General features: G+C 46.5%; 2 protein-coding genes across 3 annotated transcripts in view; both read left to right on the top strand.

The window, feature by feature from the left end:
• Positions 1-6672, top strand: part of GOT1L1 (glutamic-oxaloacetic transaminase 1 like 1) — a 30235-nt gene extending 23563 nt beyond the window's left edge. The window contains exon 12 of the mRNA XM_087418257.1: positions 6459-6672. Coding sequence (XP_087274383.1) covers positions 6459-6672 — 214 coding nt within the window. The remainder of the gene's footprint in view (positions 1-6458) is intronic.
• A 17-nt stretch (positions 6673-6689) lies between these two features.
• The window catches only part of RAB11FIP1 (RAB11 family interacting protein 1), a 29996-nt gene continuing 12471 nt past the window's right edge, over positions 6690-24214 (top strand). Inside the window, exons 1-3 of one of the 2 annotated variants that reach the window (XM_004428854.3) lie at positions 6690-7104; positions 20888-21330; positions 23216-24035. In XM_004428854.3, the coding sequence (XP_004428911.1) occupies positions 6728-7104; positions 20888-21330; positions 23216-24035 (1640 nt within the window). In that variant the 5' untranslated portion in view covers positions 6690-6727. The remainder of the gene's footprint in view (positions 7105-20887; positions 21331-23215; positions 24036-24214) is intronic. The other variant, XM_004428855.3, reaches the window with a different exon arrangement.

The raw sequence follows: 24214 nt of genomic DNA, 5'->3' as shown, positions 1-24214 counted from the left end.
CTCTGTGTAAACTCCCTCTGCCTCATTCTTTTAAGCACACTTGTCATTGGAGCTAGGGCCTTCTTGGATAATCCAGGATGATCTCCTCATCTCAAGATCCTTAACTTAATTACATCTGCAAAGACTCTTTTTTTCCTAAACAAAGTAACATTCACAGGTGCCAGGGATTAGGATGGCACATATCTTTTGGAGGGCGATCATTCAGCCCACTACCAGCCCCAAACTAGAAACAACCTAAATGTCTATCAACTGTAGAATGAAAAATAAACTGTGGTATAATCATACCATGGAATACTATAAAACAATAAAGATGAACAAACTATTGCTCCATGAACACCAATGGTGAATCTCATAAACACAATACTGTGAAAGGAGCCAGACCCAAAATAAATATGTAATGTATGATTCATTTATATAACGTTCAAAAATAGCAAGACCCATCTATGGGGATAGAAGTTAGGAGAGTGGTTACCTTTGGAAAGGAGGGGGGCTTGGTGACTGGGAGGAACTCAGGGGAGATTTCCTGCAGAAGCTGATACTCTTCTATTTCTTGATCTGGGTGGTGAAAATTCACCAAGCTGAACACTTTTGTGCACTTTTCTGTATATAATGTTTTCCTTTTCATTTTCTTTCCTTCGTTATAGCTGTGCTGTAATGCTATAATAAAGTTTGTTTAAAAAAATCTGTTCCTATGTTATACATTTTTCTTCCATTTTCTGATTAGATTTCAATACATATGTTTATTAAAAATTATGAATGATTACAACAATATTTGATTTCTCATTATAGATTTAGGTGGTATCATCTCTCAGGAATGTTTATTTTGGGACACGTGTACGTATTTTTAGTCCAACAAGTTTTGAAGAAAACTTGAATTGGAGGACCCAATCGTGCCACGGAACGGGCTGTTTTGTAATTTGTTTCCCTATCTGTTTATAAGACTTTAGTGTCACTGACTTTCCTTGCTGAAGGTGTTCCCCAAACTTGGAGTGTGCGTGGTTGGGGTGGTGGGGGGAAATGTTATCCCAGCGTGAATGATTTAGACTTAGGAAAGGTGTTGTGCATCCTAGGACCAGTAAGGGATAGGATTTCCCAAAGATGGGCAGAGATTCATAAGAGGGACTATAGGCACAGGTAAGAAGAAGGCATGTAAGGAGAGAACCTGGTTAGAACCTGGTGTTGCCCCCTGGAGGGGACCCCTAAGTAAAGACTTTTATTCTGATGCTCCCCCTTGGACTTTGTAAAATGTCAAGTGCTGGGCTCGGCTTTAAGCTTCCAGGCCTCCATTATAATTCCCTAGGGTATCAAACGTCAGTGTACCCCATCAGCCCTGTGCCACGTGTTGTGGCATCAAAATGGAAGAGGAGTAAAGAGTAGGTGGGGCTGCTCACACCCACCTCTTGGCCAGCTCTGCTGCGGTGGGGTCTGTGTCCAGGGGTCCCAGCAGATGAGAAAGCGGAGGCTCATGGCTTACATGGGAGAGGCCAGGAAGAGAACCAGACCCTGAGGGGTAGCTTCCAATGGGACAATTCAAGGAGGAATAAACATTCAAAACTTCTGCTTTCCCCCTGTATGCCTTGAAACTGATTCTGGAAAGGTGGAGTATGGCTTGCATCTATGATGAACATGTATTTCTTTTGTAATCATAAAAAATAAAACCTTACATTTCAAAAAGATCGTTATACAGGGTAGTGCTAAAGTGGCGGTAGCAGGGATTGAATGGACTAATGCTGAAGGGTTAAAAGTCATTTATGTCTCCTCTACTTAACTTGGACTGCCTTCTATTGGAGTTGGGAGAGCTAGAAATGGCAATGCAAACGTGAGGACATTTCCTGCCTTTGAGATGCTTACAGGGATTAAAACAAGGGCTGAATCGGAGTACAAGAAATAAGCTGGGAAACGAGAAGCGATTCTGAATGGGAGAGGTGGAAGGGAAGGCTTTGGGCAGAAAGTGGGAAGGTAAGGGGCACACATTCTCTGCTGCCTTTTAGTCGTAGGACTCAGGGGCCTTCTCTGAAGGGACGTGACAAATGGGAAAGATAATACCTTTGCGTTATCTATGATGCAAGCCACTGGGGCCATGGAAAGAGAGCCTGATGTCAGGGATTGCTCCCCGGGCTCCCTGACCCCACAAAGCAGGAAACCCTTACTCCCAGAGCCCACGCCTGGAAGGTAGTCTCAGTCAACCGAGTGTGCAGGAGGCTGAGGCAGCTGGACCTGGAGAAGCCAGAGGGCTGTTTACCAAGAGCCTCAGTGAATGAGTCATGTGTGTGGACATTTGTCACCACACCCCTAGAGTCTGAGGCAAAGGAGAAAGACAAGCGGCCATGACCAGCCCCTTTCTGCTCCTCCCTTGGGATAGCACATTAGCCCACCCAGAGTCCCCTGATGATTTTTTTTTTTTTAAAGATTTTATTTATTCATTTTTTTCCCCCCAAAGCCGCAGTAGATAGTTGTATGTCATAGGTTCACATCCTTCTAGTTGCTGTACGTGGGACTCGGCCTCGCGTTGGATGGAGAAGTGGTGCCTCGGGGCGCGCCCGGGATCCGAACCCGGGCCGCCAGCATCAGAGCGCGCGCACTTAACCGCTAAGCCACAGAGCTGGCCCCCCTGATGATTTTTGAGTTAGTGTTCCGGCAGTAGGGGGATACTGAGGAGCCGTCGGTGGGAGTGACTGGCAGTTAGCAGGGCAGTGAAAGTCTCTCCTTCCGCATGGCCTGCCTCCTGGCCCCCAGCACAGCTCTACACTATGTCTTATGGAGGTGCAGTCTTCCCAGCTGCGCCGAAGAGCAAATCTGTGCTCGGCATCTAACTGCACAGCCGGGAGCTGCCTGCGGAGAGGCCCAGGGCCGGCCGTGGCTGGGGGTCCGGCGCTCTCTGCTCCGCTGCTCTGGGAGGAGTTCAGGCAGCTAACCTGTCCAGTCTAACCTGCCGGGTGCCTTGCCCACGTGCTCAGGGCCCACTGAAACTCTTTTCCTCTTTCAGGCTGAGCTAGAAGCGGGGCAGGGTGAGAGGAAAGAGAGTCATCAGCCACACCCTGGCTGTGGGAGGTGTTTACAAACACTCCTGGAATTCAGTGAACCAGAATTCAGTGAAACTGAGAAGGGTCTGCCACCCCAGGCCCACCCAGGACCCAGCCTGTGGGAGAGGAGGTAGAGTCCTCCCAGGGCAGGTGGGGGACAGGGCCAGCTGATCTCACTCTTGTCGTTAGGCCTGCGCACCCCACAGCCCAGACTGTGGGTCTATAACATGGGGAGAAGACAGGCTCTTACTCCTGGGAGGTCAGTGAGTGAGTCTAGAGGGACAGATGATGTGCTCTGGCAGGAGGAGGGAAGAAGACAAGCACCGAGGAGCCTGGAGGGCAGGAAGCCAGCCCTGAAGCTGGCCCTGTGCTGGAGTTCCTGGCATCTCTCTCCCCCCTGGGATGGATTTCTACCTCCTGCCTCTCGTGAGCCCCACCCCTCTGAGTTAACCCCTGCTAGTGGCCAGTGTCTAGTGGCCAGTGTCTAGAGAGAGGATCTTGATTTCTCCAAGTGGTGAGGCAGCCTTGCCCTCCCCGAACCTACCACCTTGGCTTTTTTTTTTTTTTAATTTTATTTATTTATTTATTTATTTGTGAGGAAGATTGGCCCTGACCTAACATCTGCCAATCTACCTCTTTTTGCTGAGGAAGACTGGCCCTGGGCTAACATCCATGCCCATCTTCCTCCACTTTATATGAGACGCTGCCACAGCATGGCCTGACAAGCGGTTCGTCGGTACGCACCTGGGATCCAAACCCGTGAACCCCGGGCCGCTGCAGCGGAGTGCTCGCACTTAACTGCTTGCGCCACCAGGCCAGCCCCCACCCACCACCTTGGCTTTAACCATAAAGCCTATTTGTGTCTGACAGAAACCCAAACACACGAGGTCACAAGGTGCTTATAATTTTTCCTCCCTCTCCCCTTTGTCCTCTAATCCTTTCCATGAGTGGAAGGGATGCTTCGTGTCACACTCAGCTTGTGAGGCTGTCCAGCCAGGTTTCATTCCTTGGTCTCTTTACTGCGGGGAGTAGGGAGACCAGAGCTGAAAAATTTTACTCCCAGTTTTGATCCCAAATCTTTGACTTTGTCCAGCTGGGATGCAGTGGACAGGTAGGACAACCAAGAAGGAAGTATATGCTTTACTGGAGGCAGTACCAACCTAGAATAGACACCAAGGATGGGTAAGGGGTGGGCTGGAATGGGGCGGGAGGCAGACGTCCCCAGGTGAAAATGAAGGAAGGTAGCTGGCTCTGACCTGCCATGCTGTTGGCTGCTGGGCTACTTCTGCTCATACCTGCCTTGCAACCTGAAGCACAGTCTGATCACACCACTGCTCAAAATCCTCTGAAGGCTGGCTCACCTGGTCTAACACTGTGGTGTTCATGATATGCATGATCTGGACCCACCTACTATGGCGGTCTTATCTCTACCACCCACCCCCAGCGCCCTCCTAAAATATCCCACAGTCCAGCCCCAGTGGGGGTGCTCATAACCCCTGTACACGTCAGGGGTACTCTCTGGCCCCCATGCCTTTACTTCATCTGTTCTGCTTGCCCCTCCTGAAATACTCTTCCCCCATGGCCCCTTCTCTGCCCATCAAATCTGGTATATCCATTGGGGCCCAGCTCAATGCCACTTCCTTCACAAAAATCCACCTGCTTAGAGAAATTTCTCTGTCCTCAAAACACCCAAAGCATTTTATTAATGCAGGACTTCCTCTATAGCATCTGTCATGGTGCACCTTGGAACTGGGTCTCCTTTGAAGGACTTTGTCCCCTCCGTAGCACCTAGCAGATGCCGGGCACAGAGTAAAGTTCTCAATAAACCTGTACGGTAACGAATGGAGCCATGAGGTTAATAGATCATCAAGAAGGGGAAATGGCATCAAAACAAGAGTTCTGTTAGGCTCTCTTGCCACCTCATGTTTGGTGCCTCCTTTCCTTTTCCCTTCCGATTACCGTTAAATATTTACAACGTACTAAATAGGCCTTTCTCACACTGTAGCCACCCTCAGTTGCAAACCTGAGGCATAATGTCTGTCATCTAATTTCCTACATGGTAAAAGGACACACGATGTACTCATGGTTGGCTGGAATAACCTGCAAACTCTTCAATTCCATAGCACTTCCCGAGCACCTACTGTGTACCCAGGCGTCTCTAGGGTCTGTGGAGGAGACAAGTTAAATAAGTCGCTACCTGGCCCCTGCCCTGAAGGGGGCTATAAGAAGCCAGACCTTGGAGAAATCAGAGTGAAGCTGTGCAGTGGGTAGGACCTGGGTAGGCAGAGAGGTTGGCAGGGCAGCCATGGGACAGCCCAGTGAGTAAAGGCCTGGAGGTGGGAAGATTATCTGGGCTACAGTTTGTTCGGGAGATAGAGGAGAATGAGTCAGAGTGGGGCCAAAATAGGAATGCCTTGAAATCTCTGCTAAGTCTGAAGTTAATGCAAATGGTGGTGAGGCAACATTGTAGGATTTCGAGCAGGTTAGTGCAGCAATGTGCAGTGCGGACCGGAGGGAGGAGAGCCTAGAGATCAGGGGGCAACCAGCAGCAATCCAAGATTGGGGTTGAGGATCTGGAAGAAGCGAGGGATGCAGCAAAAACACTGGAGGCTCCAGACACCTGGGTTCTAGTCCTGGCTCTATTGTGGGAGCTTAAACGAGTCACTTCTCTGCTCTGGGCCTTTTCTTAACACTAAAACCCATAAGCTTGCAGAGTGACCTTTCCAGTGTGATGATCCACAGTCGACCCTATAGTGGGAATGAAGGGAATCCGCCAATCTAATGGATATTTGGAACAAGGAAGCGACTGACTGGGAGCCCAGAGATAAACAGCAGGGAGTGACTGAAGAGGGTCCAGGCCAGGGAGAAATGGGGAACTGAGGCGGGGGGCCCTCTGCTCCTGACATCTGGTTTGGCAATCCCATTTCAGTTCCTCCTTTCTTCCCCTTCCCTCATGTAGCCTCTTAGCCTCACCTTATTTGGTGAGGGCAGGGCAAAACAGGACACTCCCACACCACCTCCTGCCCACCCTCCACTTCACCTTCCCCTTTTGGGCCCTGAAACGATACTCCTCCTTCCCCACCACCTGGCACCATCCCAGAACCCACCTTCCTCCAGTAACGCACTCGGCGGGCCCAAGTAGAAAGCGCCGTGAATTTGGGATCATGTTCATCATCACCATCATACCCACCGTTTACTGAGGACTCACCATGTGCCAGGCTACATTATGTTTTCACAGCAATTCTATGAGGTGACTGTTATCTCGTTTCACACAAGAAGAAACTGGGACGAAAGCTGTGAAGTAATCGTGCTAGGTCATACACCTGCCAACTGGCGGTGCCAGACTGGCGTGAGGTCTGACTGCCCAGCCAGGGCTCGGGCAGTTCCGGTGCGCGGGGCGGCCTTTGGCCGTTGGGGACCCCATCCCTCTCCTAGCGCCTCTCAGACAGAATTCCCCAAGCCCCCGCCCCTGCCCTCGCCGCGCCAGCCCCGCCCCCGGTGCCCGGTGCCCGGTGCCCCGCACGGCCTGCGCTCGGAGGCGGGGCCGGCGCGGGCAGGGGGCGGGCGGCGCGCCGGGCCGGGGGAGGCGGGCCCGGCGGGGGCGTGGCCGGAAGCCTTAAAGCGGCCGGGGCGGCGGGGCGGGCTGTAGAGGCCGCGGACCGGCGATCCTCTCCTCGCGTCGAACGGACTGCGGCACCGTCACCATGTCCCTGGCGGCCTCGGCGGGCCGGGGCCCGGGGGCCGTGTGGTCCCCAACGCACGTGCAGGTGACAGTGCTGCAGGCGCGGGGCCTGCGGGCCAAGGGCCCCGGGGGCACGAGCGACGCGTACGCGGTGATCCAGGTGGGCAAGGAGAAGTACGCCACCTCGGTGTCGGAGCGCAGCCTGGGCGCGCCGGTGTGGCGGGAGGAGGCCACCTTCGAGCTGCCACCGCTGCTATCGACCGGGGCCGCGCCGGCGGCCGCCGCCACCCTGCAGCTCACCGTGCTGCACCGCGCGCTGCTCGGCCTCGACAAGTTCCTGGGCCGCGCCGAGGTGGACCTGCGGGAGCTGCACCGGGACCAGAGCCGCCGGAAGACGCAGTGAGTGCGGGCCGGGGGAGAGGACGGGGAGCGGAGGCGCGGGCCCCTCGGGCATGGGGCATGGCGGGGAGAACGTGTGGTCGGGGCGCCGAGATCCTGTTGGAGTGAGCGCGGCGGTCACCGCGCTGCTGGGTCCCCAGGGGCGGACCGAGAGAGGCCTTTCGAGAGGGATCCCCTGGACTAGTAATAACGTAGCTTTAACTTCTTCGGCTGCCATACCCCAGCTGTCCCAGTATGTGGGCTCTTTGAAAGGAGGACGGGGTTGGGAGAGTGTATATCTGGGGCATTTTTGAATCTGCTGGACGTTGCTCAGCGCGTGGAACCTAGTAAGCCCTTAATGAATTTTTGATGAGTTGAAAATATATGTGGGCTGGCAAACACCTCTTATTAGTGTGAGTAGTGTGTCTGATGCACGCCTTAGCTTATGCGGAAAGCCTCCTGGGTATTTCACTGACCTGGACGCTGAGCTGAGAATGACCGGGCCAGGGCGCAGGGAGGATTAACTGGAGGAGTGAGACCCACTGAAGCTCCCTGGCCCGAGAGGCTCACCCAGGGACAGAGCGGGGGCGTTACAGTGCGGGGTGGGTGGAGGTGGGGGGCTGGGGAATGGGGAATGCAGGCTGCCCGGTGATGGCTATCCCTCACCCCCACCTCACAACTGCAGAAGGGGTTGGTGAAGAGAATTTGCCCCTCCCTCCCCGCTCTCTTCCCCAAAGAATGGTAGAACAGTTTGGTTTTAACTTTCAAACTGAAGAATGTTAACCCTGTTTGCCCTGGGCCCCAGGTTAGTAAGGATTTCCCAGTGATGGCTGGAGCAAGGGTCTGAGACCCAACTGGGAAGCAGGCATTGTTTCTCATTGGAGTTTGTCAAGTTCTCTCTGGTCCTACTCCCAGTGGATAGCTGCTCACCTGTAGCTCCCCAGTCAAGAGTTCTGTGTTCGAGTTTCTCACTCCTGCAGGGAGAGCTGGGCAATTCACTCCACAGTGTTATGGATTTATTTCTTCTCTTTCACAGGTGCTTGGAATGGAACATTTGATTATGCTAATCTAGTATACCAAAAGCTCGCCTCGCTTAGCTTAATTGGTTACTTTGCTGGATCTTAAATATGCAGGCAGTCACGTTACCGCCTAACTGCCCCAGTTTAAGGAGCGCACTGATTTACTTTGTGTGTTTTAAACAGTATGTTAACTTTCCCTGGTGAAGGAAACGGGAAAAGCCAGAGGGTTTGAAGTTACCAGACTCCGTTTTCTGTCCAGTGGCTCCAATTTCGGCATGCCTGCTTGCAAATGTAATACCTGATTCTCTTATCTGGCCGAAGATGAATAGGCATTTCTGAGCTCAAATCAGATAAAACTAGAGAGCCTCGAGGTGAGGATGGATGGGGTATCTCATGGCATCAATTTACAAGCCATAAGGTGAGCAGTGTCTTTGCTAAGCAGGGGCTGAAGCACTGCTAATTTTCCATTTGATCAAACGACATTTGGGGCTTTGAGTTGGCTTCCTTTCCAGCCTCAAATGAGCACCGTTGACCGTCCTTTATCTTGCCCCATCCCAAGATGTGTGGATATTAACTTCTGACTCTGCCATCCATTTCTTATGTGAACACCTCATTCCCTTGAAAGACAGATTGCATCTCCCTGCCAGGGACAGGGATTTCAGATTCCTGGCTTTGATGCCCACTTTGGTCCTGACTCATTGTTGGGCTTCTGGCTGTTCCGTCTCTAAACACCCAAGTTTCCCTATTTATAAAGGGAGCTTGTTGCCAGACTTAATTGATCTTTGTAAGATGTTTCTGGATTTGTGAATTAATGGGACCCATGTATAGATTCAGAAGGTTCTGTTATTGCTTTGTGAGGAATGGAAACCTCCCTAAGCTCCCTATGTCAGGAAGAGTTCAGTCTCTGCATCTTCATTTTTCTCATCCTCCCCAATGTACTCCTAAACCCAGGTGGTTATTCCTGTCTCTGTTACATGAGCTGATTACCACTTAGTCACAGTATCAACTTGTAGGAAAATGGCGCTTAATTGATGGTTTTTTAATAACTGCAAAGGAAGACTTCTTTGCTCCTCTATCGGTAGGTGAAATTGCAAGTTTCCTGGGACTTTCCGAGGTGCTGGGGAACCCAGTTAAACTGAGCCCTGGTTTTCAGGGCTGATGCCCTGGTACATCACTTGGGTGCCCAAGATAGCTGACAGTTGGAAAGTGAGACATACTGAGAGGCAAAAGTTTAACAGAAAGAAACTGGTTGGGCTAGGAAAGTCATTTGACCTAGTTATTAATGGATTGACTCCACCTTAGACGTTAAAACCAGAAACAAAACAAAAGCTCAAATCTTGGTCTATAGGTTTGTGTGTGTGGGTATGGGGGTGTGTGTGTGTGCACGCGCATGTGTGTTAATCTCTAAGAAAGAAGAGTTGCTGCTATACACTATAGCTTTTGTCATGGTTCTAGAAGCTGAAACTCAAGCCATTAAGAGCCAGCTGAGTTAATATTTCCATTTGTTCTCTTGATATATTTGGAGTCAAGAGAATATGCTTTTTGTAATGACTCAGATTTTGCAGACGTCAAATTTAGTGTGATAACACACATCTTTAAGACACCAAAGAGGCTGACATATAGATAGGATACATTTAATAGGGAAGACTGCATGGCCCTTTTAGTTAAGAAAAAATTGAAATGAATTGATTTTGCACTTATACTTAGCTATGAAAGACCTGGGGTCTCAGTTGGGCCTCAGTTAACTGGGAATCAGTTACATCTCGTGATCATAGAACAGACATGAATCTGAGAGCAGGACGAGGTCACCAACATGTAGGAGTCTCTGTACAGCTCTCTGGTCTGATGTAGTTTGGGATCCTAAATTGATTAAAAAAAAAAAGACACCTTTTTAGGTACTAAGAGCAATAAAATTTGGAGAAACAGTCTCTTAAGGATAGATTAAAATGAATATTCATTCAGGCTGGTGACTGGAAGGCCATTGTGTAACTAAATATCATGAAACTTAATACTGGAATAGTCTTCCAGATATGAAGAGAGAACATGAGTGATGGAGAGGCATTTTCTTATCTCTCTTGAAGAGTCAAGAGGGAATTCAGTTGCACCTGAAAGGATTTGGATATTAATAAAGGTTAGATATTTGGAAGAACTGTAAGTGTAGTAAGATTCTGTCATAAATTGCCAAGGGAAATTCGGGTTATTAAAAAGAAATAAGGGCTAGATAGTTGTTTTTCTGGGAGAGCTAGATGCAGAGAAATGACTTAGATGATGGTTGAGATCTATAATTCACACATTATGAGCTGTCAGCATTTGTGCTTATACCTGTACGTTTCCTAACCACATTTAGATTATTTGTAACAGAATGGAAAATTCGAACAATGTTGTTACTGCTTCAGTTTTTCCTTTCTTGGGATTCCCCTTAGAGATAACATTGAGCCTTCCTGGAACGCTCCCACCTCCCACCTTTCACAGTCCCTTCCCACTCCAGGGTAGGAAACTGAGCTCAGTGCCCAGGACTGAGTTTGTCTGTCGGCTCTGGGATAAATAACCCTAACCTGCTTACAACAATGGAATGAAATGACTAAGGGGGGAATGTAACTTAAAGGCATTGTTCCGATGATGTGCAAGATGTTCCTTCATGTTTTTTTCATGGTATGCTTTGATTATGATGTCATTTGTAAGACATTCAGTTAGCATGGGGAGAGTTCTACCTGCTTTCCCCTGTCTTGAAAGTTCATCTATACTTTTAGTAAATATTTTTTAATGCCTACTGTGTGCCAGGTACTGGGTGTACAGTGTAAACAAGGGTGACCAAAACAGCCAGGGTCCCTGCTTTCAGGACGCTCAGAGTCTGTGGGGGAGAGAGACATTAAACAAACGAACACATAAATAAATAATCATATATTGTGATAAGTAGTGTGGAGGAAGAGAACAGGGTGTCATAAGAGAAAAAAGCAGGAAGGACATGATTTAAAGAAGGAGATTGCACATCGCCTCTCTGAGGCAGAGACCTGAAGAATAAAGAGGAGTTTTTCTGGTGAAGAGTAGAGGAAGGGAGCCTGATGGAGGGGGAGCAGCCTGTGCAAGGGCCCTGAGACAGGAACACCTGGGAAGCTGGAGAGATTGTGTAGACTGAGGCTGAAGAGGAAGTCAGAGCTTTATTTAAGAGCAATGGGAAACCACTAAGGGTTAATAGCAGAGGGGTGGTGTGATCCAGTTTGTCAAAAATCACTGTGGCGGTTGGGTTGAGAATGGATTTGAAGCAGGCCTGGCCTGGAATCAGACAGACAAAATGGGAGGCTGTTGGAGTAATCTAGGTGACTAATGGTGGTGGCTGGGCTAGGGTGACTGCACGGAGATGGACAGAGGTGGGTGGATTTCACAAATATTTTGAAGTTTCAATTGGCCTGGCTGGTGATGGATTGGATGTGGGTGGGGACACATGAGAGGAAGTGTTAAGAATGAGCAAATAAAATAAGGAGAGCTGGCTGTTGAAAATGAATCAGGAAGTGGTGGCTGCTTTCTTTCCCCAACAGTCACTGTGATACCAGAGTGAGGTCACCATTACAAAGAACTCTGGGCGGTGACACCCCTGAGCTGAGTCTTCTGTTGGAGTGATTTAGTAGGGAACACCATTGAAACCAGGGTGCGTATATGTACATCTTCAGGTATTTACCGTTTTCATACAGGCCAAGTCTTTGTTTTGGAAGAGTGTAGCTGATGAAATCTCACTGGTGTGCTCTAACACGGCTGATGAAGTCACTGCTTCAAGGAATATAGGACTAAGAAAAGGAAAAATAATATATAATGTTGGGAAAAATAAACCCATAAATGAAAAATAAAACTCTTGAGGCAAGTAAGTCAACCACTTAAGTGTTTTTCACATTAGAGAAGATAAGTCTGTGAAAGAGTCTTGTACCTTTTTCGTTTTGCTTAAACTTCCTTTTGGTTACAAAGACTTCATTGTATTTCTATAACTACCATCAGAGGAGGGTCTTTATATATAGTATCTGATATGTCATTTTAATGGTAATTATTAACTTAAAAATGTAAAAGCTTAAAATTGTTAATTTTAAGCACATTAAAAGCAATACATGTGCTTATTAAAATGTCGTCGGCTCCAACATATATTTGCTGACATCACTCTTCTCCCCTTTAACAATAATCTTAGATATCTATTAAAATACTACGATTTTAGTTGCTATACGTCCTAGAAAACTGTGCTTCACACCCTCTACTTTTGGAAGGACGCTGGCTCTGGCTTAGCTCCAGAAGGATTGAGAAGCCCTAGCTCAGATAGAGAGAGTGAGAGGAGGTCATTTTAGGCCTTATCTTCATCTCAGAGCCGTTCCCTGGGTGACCTTTGGTTCTGGGTCTGGCCCAGATCTCTAAACCGTGGGGCCTTTGAATTCCAGCAAAATCAACACCTAGACCCTTGTATTGGACTTTGAAGAAGCCCTTTGAAGAAAATCAGTCTGATGCCAAGATCATTTGTCTTGGAAAAAACTTGGCGAGTGGGTTCTGCTCCCTGAAGGGTGTCTTGGGTCAGAGCTCATGCCCCAGCTGGCTCAGGAGGAGACCCAGCCTGAGTTTCACCTGCTTTTTCCTTGGCCAGGGACCACATCAGTCTGGTCCTGGCTGTGTGACCCAGCGCAGGGGCTCATAAACGTCTCTGAGTGAGTGAGTAGGCACGGGGCGGGCGGTCGTTTGCCTGTGTGGACGTGGAGAACTGTTGAGTCTTACATTTAGCCAGTAGATTAAAGACTAGGGGTGTCCGAGGTGTGAGGTTGAAGCTCCGCTTCTTCCGTTTCCCAGTTTGGGGTATGGCTTGCTCTCCAGAGCCCTTTCTTAACATAAAGGAGCAGGTTACCTTCTGCAGCTTGGTGGCTAATGATGCCTTTGGCAAAGGAGCCACTTTTAGCCACTAATGAGACGAGAAATTCCTTTCCTGCAGGGAGAAGTCTGTAGATAATCTGTTAGAGAAAAATCAAGGGCTTTAGTCTCCAGGGTGTCCCTGAGGGACACATTTAGGAATGTGTCTGTGGAGAGAAAAAAGGCAGCTTTAATTATGTGTCTTTTCCTGAATGCCAGCCTTTGGACAGAGTAGAGGGAAGGCATTTATAAGAAATCCCAGAAAAGTGTTTCTTGAGGTGTGGCTGCTGCACACTTCACTTTTTAAATACTCTTTTATGAAAAAGGACGTGGTTAACCCAGGTAGAACAATTAAGGCTTCCAGAAAGCCTGGTCTGAAAAGGCCTCTTGTGATCATAAAGAATGGGGGCCTGTGTGAAGGGCGCTGGCGTCAGGCTTGGTCCCCGGATATTTCTTCAAGGATGTCACCTCCTATAGCACAAGACCTGTGGGGTTTTCCTTTTACACTAATGGAACATTCCGTTTGTACTAATCATTTGTTGTTAAAACAGGATTTAAAAATGCTTTTGTCGTGGGCTTCTTTTCCTCCTCCTTGGGACTTACCTTGATTACAGGATAATCATCGATACTCCGCTTCCTTGCCAGGAGCTCTCATAGAAAGGAGTGTGAGTCTGTGGGGTGGAGAGTGGACTGAATGTTCTTTGATGTCTGTTATGCTGAAGTTTGTTTGTTTTCTTTTGTCCTGGCCAAGAGGTGGTGAACCAAACCATTGCAGTTTCTTTTTCCATCCTTACAGTCTCTTTGCATAAGTGATAAAGGACCCCATGGTTGGCGGGAGACTGTTCTTTGGTAGACCAAATAGAATTCATCAGTGGCATTTACATTTGGACAGGAGGCTAGATACCTGATCTGATGGTAGACTATTAACATTTGCGGCTTTTCAAGATATGATCAAGTAAAACTGATAAGTAGATGATTGCAGGAGTGGTAGACTTATGTGTTTAAAAATGTGTTAATTTTTCTAATTCTTAGAGAATCTTAAAATACTAATGCTTGCTATTTCCTTTAGTCTTCACCTACCAGGAGTTTAGTATTGCTTTCAGCTTAGAAAACCCTTTTATTTAAAAGTCAGTTGTGCCATCTTGGCATATGTCTGAAATCGTTGGGGAGCCCTCTATTTCTTGTCTCTCCTTCCTATGTAGAAACCCTGAAGAGTTCTATCTGAGGATCGTTAAATCTTACAGTAAGTTATAGAAAATATACACTGATCATGGTAGTTTAAAAATTCTTAAATATTTTTTAATTTTGGAAATTGCATAATACAAACTGATTTTGTAATTCAGTCTTTTCCTACTCCCTTCACATGCAAAATCATTGTGATTTGTATTTGATGGATAAGTTTGGATACCAAGGAATACAGTCAGTCAGAACTGCTGATATCTGGAATTCCCTTTTGAGAACCATCTGACTCGGTAGATAAACTATGGTATATGTGCACTTGGTGGAATAGCATACAGCCATTAAAAATGATGGTATGAAGACTGTAAGGCAATAACGTGCTACAAATAAAATTGGATGTGTACTGTGGTTACAACTAAGTAAAAATTATAACTAACACTTATTGAGTGCTTGTTAAGTGCCAGTTACTGTTCTAAGCACTTTACGTATATTAAGTCATTTAATCTTCATGATTTCCTGATGACATAGGTGCTTTTAACCCTGTTGCAGAGGAGGAGCCTGAGCCACAGAGAGGTTAACTCACTTGCGTAAAGTCTCTTAGCTAGTGATTGTTAAAATCTACAGGAAAAAGACTTCAAGCAAGTACATAAAAAGGAATGGATGGATTAGCATGAGAGAGAGTCAATTTTTAAAAATATTTAAAAATTTTTTCTATAACCTGTTTTGATTACTTTCCAAGAGAATTTCTGTAGAACCAATAATATAGAAGGGACCAAAAGCATTTTAACCTGCTTTTTCTATTATCTGTCATTTACCATGTCACTGACTAGCTTGCAGGACTGAGTTTGGTGGCTCCAGGTAGCCTCTCAGTGCTGCTAGAGTGGCTGTTTCAGGGATTAGGGCAAGAACAGCCATTTGCCGCTGTCGTGATTTACCGTGAATTCTTCCAAGAGGTGACAATGGTCAGAGGGGAATGTCCACCTAAGAAGGCAAGGTTGGCTGGTTGGTATGTCTGTATTCAGAGTCAGGTAATGATGACCAGCCGCCTTGGTCAATAACAAAACTACTTCGCTTCTCTAAGGTACACAGCACCACCGTTTTATGGGTCATAAACATCTTGTCCGTGTTTGCTCTGCATTGCTTCTGGGCTGCCAAGAAGAGTCTGGACATTTTACCCATATGGAGCCACTCCTTTTCAGAACCCCTTTTGTTCTCAACTGCTAACCCCCCATGATTTTCAGCCTTATTTTTATTCCCTGAGGAAGACAATTAACGAACTGCTTTTTAAAATTTCATCTAAGAAAGATGGATTGCGTCTTCCATCTCAAACACTACATTAAGGCTGTTCTGTTCTTCCTGCTTCCTTCCTCACCTGAGGCCATACTCCCCTGTGTCACGATGCTTGGTTACTGTGGAGATGACGCATGCTCCAAATCATGGTTGGGATTCTACACGGGAAGGGAAATAGGCAGTCCACCACTGACCCTGGAATCCAAACTGGACCCATGGACACAGATCCCTTGAAATTAACAGTAACACATTAAAATGTTGAAGTAACTCATAGAGCTGGTGGTCTTCCTTTGCCTTGCCTTTCCTGGAGCCCCCTGTGTTCACTACAAGGATATAGTATTAATTCATTTTGCTGCAGTCCCTAAGTAGGTGGTTCTTATAGCCCTTGGGGTTTAAATTAGCTGAGAACCTTATTTGTGTGTGAGTCCTTATTTGTGATGAAGTTGTATACTTTGGCAAGAGTTCCTTTTCATGTCTAATTATTTTCTCATGCTTCAAAGTCAGAAAGAAGAGGCAGCAGTTGTCCCACTGTCACAAACACTATGATGTTTGGTAAGCCCGCTCTCTGTCCCACTGGAGGGTAAGCTTTTTAGGGCAGAATCTGGCCTCTTCATTTTGTATTCCCCGTGCCTAGCATGTAAAAACCTTTGAACCGAACCTCTGAAGCCATTATTTCTCTGCTCGTGCCTTTAATCTTTGAAGCCATCATTTCTCTCTATGTGTCTGCTCTCTGGAGTGTTTTAAAGGAAAAACATGTTTGCTTCAGCTGCAAAAAGATTGTTTTTGAGACCTACCAGTCAGTCCTTTACAAGTGTAATCCGAATGTCTGCAGGCATGACTGTGAGACTGCATTTCCCAAGAGCAGGAGCCACACTGCCCTCGCCCTGCCACATTCCGACGGAGGGCCCCTGGGGTCAGCTTTCCATGTATTTGAGAAACGTGCATTCTGAGGCAAACGGGCCCTGAGAATTGGGCATGGTTGGATGGTTTTAACTGTTCTCAAAATGACTGTTTAAAACCCCAAGAGATTTGACAATGAAGATCCAGGCACTAGCACCCCAGCCAGCTCCTCGGGAGGCAGATCCTGCATCCTGCACCCTGCATGTTCCTTCCTGTGCCTAGATCATTCTTTTTCACATTCCCTTACTGCTCTTAATAAGATATCTTTTTTTATGGCTGAGTAGTATTCCATTGTGTATATATACACTGGATCTTCTTTATCCATTCATTTGTTGATAGGCACTTGAGTTGCTTTCACATCTTGGCTATTGTGAATAATGCTGCAATGAATATAAGGGTGCATATATCTTTTTGAATTATTGATTTCATGTTCTTTTTGTGACAACATGGATGGACCTTGAGGGTATTATGCTAAGTGAAATAAGTCAGACAGAGATAGACAAATACTGTATGATATCGCTCATATGTAGAAGATAAATGAACACATAGATAAGGAGAACAGATTAGTGGTGACCAGAGAAGAGGGTGGGGGAAGAGAGAAGAGGGTAAAGGGCCACATACATATGGTGACAGATAAAAACTAGACTCTTGGTGGTGAACGTGGTGCAGTCTATACAGAAACTGAAATATAGTGATGTACATCTGAACTTTACACAATGTTGTAAGCCAATGTGACCTCAATAAAATAATTAAAAAAAATTAAAATACCAAAAAAAGAGACATCTTTTTGAAAGTGTAGAAGACATAAATGACTTTTTCTATATTTTTAGCTGTTACCTTGTCTTGTGTTTGACCCAAAAAACCCAAAACCCAAAAACCCCCCAAACAGTAGGGCAGCCTGTTTGGATAACATGCATTTTTGCTTGTATATGCACAGGACTATCACTTGACTGAGGGACATGGAGGGGCAGGAAGACTGAAGTTTCCATTCTATACCATTTTGTGTGATTTGAATTTTTCCGCTATGTCTGTTATTACTTAAAAATATAGTTTATGTAAATTTCCTGTCACTTTCTATGTATTCAGAGAGCCTTTAATTTTTAAAGATCTGAGTTTTAATTATAAGTAAAAAGAATTACTCACTTACGGAGATGGTCCTTTGATTATTTTTGATAGGTTGCAAGGTTTTTCCAGAATATGAGTTTAAAAATAAACTTGCTACATTGGGATTATGGCTTTCTTTCTGTACTCTTGCCCTTTGGACTAGGAAAATGAACCCAGCCCTGATTTCTGAGATAATTCAAGCTTTCTGGGCCTACATGAAAGATAATGCTGGAACACCCACACTGCTGTCACATGCTGTGTGGCCATGCGGGACTTTATTATTTATGAACTACTTCCGTGAGGTGCTGGAATTAAGTGAACTAGAAGGCAATTGGACAGAAACACTTAAAAATTGAATTGGTGCTTAAATGTTAAAACCCACAAATGTGTTCTGGTTTGGGATTTCTTAGGGTGAGACGTTTCTGGATTGCGGCTTTCACTTTTGTTAAATTATGCTCGTGTCAACTATCCCTTGCTTAAAGTGTTTGAATTTAATGATAAGGATAATATTGATAGTTTTTAAACCATTCCTGTCTTCCTTGCCAGCTTTAATAAATCCAGCACAGATTTTTAAAAATTCTTAACATTTGCATGAGATGCTTCCCTGCCTGTGATTCTGTCTGCTTTCCACATCCTTCAGTAGCCCTGTGGCTGTTCTTGGCTACCTGGTGTTTGGTTTTAGGTTTGCTTGTGAAAATAAGCGACAGGAGCAGTTGGTGAAGTGTCTGTTCACACCTCCTAAGTGGTGTTAGAAGTTTCCAAAACAAATCCCACTTTGCTGCTCAGGGACTGAACCTATGTTAGGTCATAATAGGCCCTCAGAGAGGATTCTAGAGTTGGTTGTAGCTTCGCTCAAAGTAAACAGACTTTGGTGCTGATACTTTGGGAAAAGTGGACCTGGTCTCAGGAACTGTCAGGTGGCATTCTTTGAAGGTCAGTACCCTCTTAGCATCCCCAGGAGGGCTAAGAGAGGAGGCTGTGTGGGAGAGCTGGGAGAAGGCCTAACCAGCACTCCTGCCCTGGGCGAGAGGTGAAGCTCTCTGCCTGCGGCTGGTGTGGTCATCTGAGCCTTTGCATTCAGCTTTCGGCAACTTCCCCTTTTCAGATGCCCACAATTGGTATTTACAAAAGCTAACCACCCTTCATCACCAAGGCTACCATTTAGCACATGACTGTCAGAAGAGAAAACACAAATAATCCTCTCAACATCTAAGTGACAAATATGCAAACTCTTCCAGGCCAGGTCCTGGAAATGTATTGGAAAGACTCTAGGCTGGCAGGGGTGAGGTCGTCTTCAAAGACCTCGCATCTTCCCTTTCTCTAGCTGTGGACTGTGGTTTTAAAAACCATAAAAGATTTCTCCTAAAGGTCCAAAATCATAGCTCGCAGCATTTCCTGAGATCTTGGCTGTATTTTGTTAATCTAGTTTAGGTTTTTCTTGATGATTTTGTACACTGGGCCATATGTAACCTTATGATTTACGACTGATGGCCAGCTAGGGTGGGTTTTCTTCTTTCTTCTTTTACCTTAGGACATTTAAACGGGAAGTTTAAACTTTCCTCAAAAAGAATTTAAATTTGAGCCCTCGTCTCTATGTGTGCAAAAGATGGCCCATGGAAGATAAATTAGGAGAGAGTGCAAAGCAGGAATCTTGGTGTAGGAGAAAGAACAGGAGCTTTGGAGAAATGCAGTGCGGATTTGGAATCCTGGCTATGGCCCTTAACAGTTTCAGGACCTTGTACCAATTACCTAACTTGTGAGCCACAATTTCTTTTTCTGGAAAATGGGTATAATATCCACTTCATGTCATTCTTGTGAGACTTGAGTGAGGATGTTTCTAAGTGTGTACAGTGCCAGGCATGCTGTAGGTACTATTTAAGTCTTAGGTTTCTGCTACCCTCCGCCCCTTTCCTTTAAGTGTAGAATGAGCTGAGATAGTGTGGGCAGTGATCTGCCCTGTGAGCAAGAGAGGCTGAAGGTGAAAGAGGAAATTGGGTTTATTTGGGCAAAACCATCATTTCCTTAAAGTCCCTGGCCCTCAGCTCTTAAATAGGTCACTGAAGAGAACATCAGAATGTGGGTTCTCAGTCTGTGAGGGTGACCCTGGGGATGGCTGTCGGTAGACCGCGCACTGGAATTGTTTCTTCTTTCGTGGCCACGCTGCTCATCGGGCTCACATTCTTGCAGTTCACCAGATGGAGAAATGCCAGGAGGGAGTTTCCTTTTTCTGAAGTCTGTCTGTCAGTGGAGTTGGACTGATACAATACCATTTGCCATATCTTGAAGTAGTTTGCAAATGACCAAGTGAAATACTTGAATAATGTTTGAAATATTCCTTTTCATGATTGTTGAGCTAGGGAAGAGTGCCTCCTTTCAATTTCTCATTTTTTTTTTTTTGTGAGGAAGATCGGCCCTGAGCTAACATCTGCCAATCCTCCTCTTTTTTTTTTTTTTTTTGCTGAGGAAGACTGGCCCTGGACTAACATCCATGCCCATCTTCCTCCACTTTACATGGGACGCCGCCACAGAATGGCTTGACAAGCGATGCGTCGGTGCGCGCCTGGGATCCGAACCGGCGAACCCCGGGCGGCTGCAGCAGAGTGCGCACACCCAATTGCTTGCGCCACCGGGCCAGCCCCTCTCATTTTTTTTTATTATGGTAAAATATACATAACACAATTCACCATTTTAACCATTTTTAACTGTACAGTTCTGTAGCATTTTCACATTGTTGTGCAACCATCACTACCATCCATCCCCAAAACTTTTTTATTTTTCACAACTGAAACTCTGTGCCCATTAAACACTAACTCCCCTTTCCCTTTTCCCCCCAGCTCCTGGCAACCAACAATCTCCTTTCTGTCTCTATGAATTTGAGTACTCTAGGTACCTCATATAAGTGGACTCATACAATATTTGTCACTTTGTTATTATTTCACTCTTTTCTTCTTTTAATATGTATTTTTTGCTCTGTCTTATATTTTCCGTTACTCCCTGGCAGGGACTGTTCTACAAAGTCTTGCTTTTCTCTGAGATTTACCTGTAAATTTGCACTCTACCTTCTTAACTTTTTGTGTATGATCTTTGCATTTTTACCCCATTGAAGGAAAATACCAGTCATAGGAAATTATTTGATGGAATGTTTATTCTATTTATTTTATTTTTAGTAATAGCTCTTTATTGAATCAAGATTTTAGGTTGTAATACACTAAGTACAGAATCAGATCCTATCTTTGCCTATTGAGTGTCTTCTCAAAGATAAAACTACAAGTTCTTCCCTCATCCCCCACCCCTCCCTCCATTCCCCAGAGAAGAGAGCATAAGAATGTGTTTGTATAAGAGGTTGGTAGTAGCAGAGAGGAGAGGCCAGTTAATGGGGATTGTGAACATTGTTTTAGGCTCTTCAATTCAAAGGTAACTTCTCCGCTTTTTCTGTGTAGGTGGTATACCTTGAAATCCAAACCAGGAAAGAAGGATAAAGAGCGAGGAGAAATTGAGGTTGACATCCAATTTATGAGAAACAACATGACTGCTAGCATGTTTGACCTTTCCATGAAAGACAAGTCTCGGAATCCATTTGGGAAACTGAAGGACAAGATCAAGGGGAAGAATAAGGAGACTGCATCAGATACTGCTTCAGCCATTGTCTCCAGCATGAGCCCCTCAGCTGACAGTGATGATGAGTCTTCTTTGAAAGACAAGAAAAAGAAGTCAAAGATCAAGAACTTGTTTTCCAAGTCTAATTTGCAGAAGACGCCGCTTTCCCAGTCCATGTCTGTCCTGCCTACATCAAAGTCAGACAAAGTGCTGCTTCATCCTGGAGAATTTCAGTCCCGGTGGGAGAATGATGACAATGAGGACGAGTCCTCCTCTGCCTCGGACGGTGAGTTTTCTCCTCCTCCTCCTTACTTGGCCTCTCTCCCTCAGCTTAGTCTACTTTGCTGTGAGAGAGAAGAAACAAACAAATCTCAAGAGAAAGATTTTAATTCAGCTCCTCAATTGCTAAAATGATGATAGTGATGATGGTGGTGATGATGGTGATGGTGGTGATGGTATTGGTGGTGGTAGTAGTGAATGGTGATGGTGGTGGTATGATGGTGGTGGTGATGGTAGTGAATGGTGGTGGTGGTGGTATGATGGTGGTGGTGATGGTAGTGAATGGTGGTGGTGGTGGTATGATGGTGGTGATGGTAGTGAATGGTGGTGGTGGTGGTATGATGGTGGTGGTGATGGTAGTGAATGGTGGTGGTGGTGGTATGATGGTGGTGGTGATGGTAGTGAATGGTGGTGGTGGTGGTATGATGGTGGTGGTGATGGTAGTGAATGGTGGTGGTGGTGGTATGATGGTGGTGGTGATGGTAGTGAATGGTGGTGGTGGTGGTATGATGGTGGTGATGGTAGTGAATGGTGGTGGTGGTGGTATGATGGTGGTGATGGTAGTGAATGGTGGTGGTGATGGTAGTGAATGGTGGTGGTGGTGGTATGATGGTGGTGGTGATGGTAGTGAATGGTGGTGGTGGTGGTATGATGGTGGTGGTGATGGTAGTGAATGGTGGTGGTGGTGGTATGATGGTGGTGGTGATGGTAGTGAATGGTGGTGGTGGTGGTATGATGGTGGTGGTGATGGTAGTGAATGGTGGTGGTGGTGGTATGATGGTGGTGGTGATGGTAGTGAATGGTGGTGGTGGTGGTATGATGGTGGTGGTGATGGTAGTGAATGGTGGTGGTGGTGGTATGATGGTGGTGATGGTAGTGAATGGTGGTGGTGGTGGTATGATGGTGGTGGTGATGGTAGTGAATGGTGGTGGTGGTGGTATGATGGTGGTGGTGATGGTAGTGAATGGTGGTGGTGGTGGTATGATGGTGGTGGTGATGGTAGTGAATGGTGGTGGTGGTGGTATGATGGTGGTGGTGATGGTAGTGAATGGTGGTGGTGGTGGTATGATGGTGGTGGTGATGGTAGTGAATGATGGTGGTGGTGGTATGATGGTGGTGGTGATGGTAGTGAATGGTGGTGGTGGTGGTATGATGGTGGTGGTGATGGTAGTGAATGGTGGTGGTGGTGGTATGATGGTGGTGGTGATGGTAGTAATGGTGATGGTGTTGGTGGTGATTGTGATGATAATGATGGATAATCTTGGTTAGGAACGCTTCTCTATCTCTAAGCCCTCTGGTTTCTAAGAATGTATACAGTCCTTTTACAAAATATCTGGCTTTGTAACTGATGTGCATTAGTACAAGCTTTTGGAGCTAACAGAATGAGTGCATCCAGGTTTTTTTTATTCCGGGTAAAACCATGGAACCTGGCTGATATTTCATTAACTCATCAAGTATTTACTGAGCTCCAGTGAATGTGCCTAACCCTCATGGGATACATCCCTAATGAAAGCTGAGGAATCCAGTTCCTTAAACTCTGAATTAAGCGTATATTTTGAACTTCAATTTCAATGACCAAATCCCTACTATTGGGCAGATTCTGCTCCTCTACCAAGAGTACTGCCCTTTTCATTGGTTTAAATGCAGGATTTCTCAACCTCAGCACTAGTGATAGTTTGGGCCAGAAAATTCTTTGTTGTGGGGGGCTTTCTGTGCATTGTAGGATCTTCAGCAGCATCCCTGGCCTCTACCTGCTAGATGCCAGTAGCACACTCCCGCCCAGTTGTGACAACCAAAAATGTATTCAGACGTGGACAAGTGCCACCCCCTTCCAGTTGTGAACCATTCATTCAGCTTCTTATTCCCTCTCATTCTTTGTTTCCCTCCCACAGTCATGTCTCACAAGAGAACAGCAAGTGTGGATCCTAAGCAACTGAACCAGATCAACTTCAACCTTCCCAAGAAGGAAGGACTCTCCTTTCTTGGTGGCCTTCGGTCTAAGAATGACTCCCTTTCCCGCTCTAATGTCTGTATCAATGGGAACCATGTTTACATGGAGGAGCCGGAAGCCAAGAGTGAGACCAAAGACAGCACCCCTTCTCCTTCCCCGTCGCCCCAGGGCTTCAGGAAGAAGCATTTGTTCTCATCTACAGAAAACCTGGCTACTCGGTCTTGGAAGGAGCCTGGGGAAGGAGGGGCAGTGTCTTCTGATAGGGGGCTCTCTGAGTCTGCCACAAAGGACTCTCTGAAATACATGTCTCTGCCATCCTACCGGCCACTGGTCAGTGGGGACAATAGGGAGAACCTGGCTCCAGCGACCTTGGAGGCTGCAAAAGAAACCAAAGAAAGCAAGAAGCAGGAGAACAAGAAGTCCTCCTTGCTTTCCCTGGTGACGGGAAAGAAGGATGTGGCCAAGGGCAGTGAAGGCGAAAGCCCTCCTACCATCCCGCGGAAGGAGAGGGAGAAGGAGAAGGAGAAGGAGGGCACGCTTAGGGAAGTCAGACCGGGGGAGGGCGGGTCAGGGCCTGCTGAAGACCTTGTGAAAAGATCCGAGAAGAATACTACGGCTGTTGTCTCTGGACGGGGTAAATCCCTGAACCCCTTTGAGGAAGTGCAGATCACAGAACCGGAAGCTGACCCAGAGCCCAAGTCAGAACCTGCACCCCCTGTGACCTCTGCAAGGGCACCCCAGACCAAAGCCGTCAAACCTCGGTGAGTCTTCTCACGCAGGCCTTTCCCCCTCACTGTTTGTGGTAATCAGCACGGCCTACTGTCAGAGCAAATCGTGCTGCTTGTCCCACGCTGGGCCCTGTGTATGCCCAAGGTTTACTGGTCTGCATTGTTATTCTTTGCCAGTCCCTAATGCCTGCCTGGCCCACCCTGCACAAATT

The sequence above is a fragment of the Ceratotherium simum genome, chromosome 28, assembly GCF_057802395.1.
Source record: "Ceratotherium simum simum isolate JZ-2026a chromosome 28, ASM5780239v1, whole genome shotgun sequence".
NCBI lineage: Eukaryota > Metazoa > Chordata > Mammalia > Perissodactyla > Rhinocerotidae > Ceratotherium > Ceratotherium simum.
This window is presented reverse-complemented; position numbering and strand designations above follow the sequence as displayed.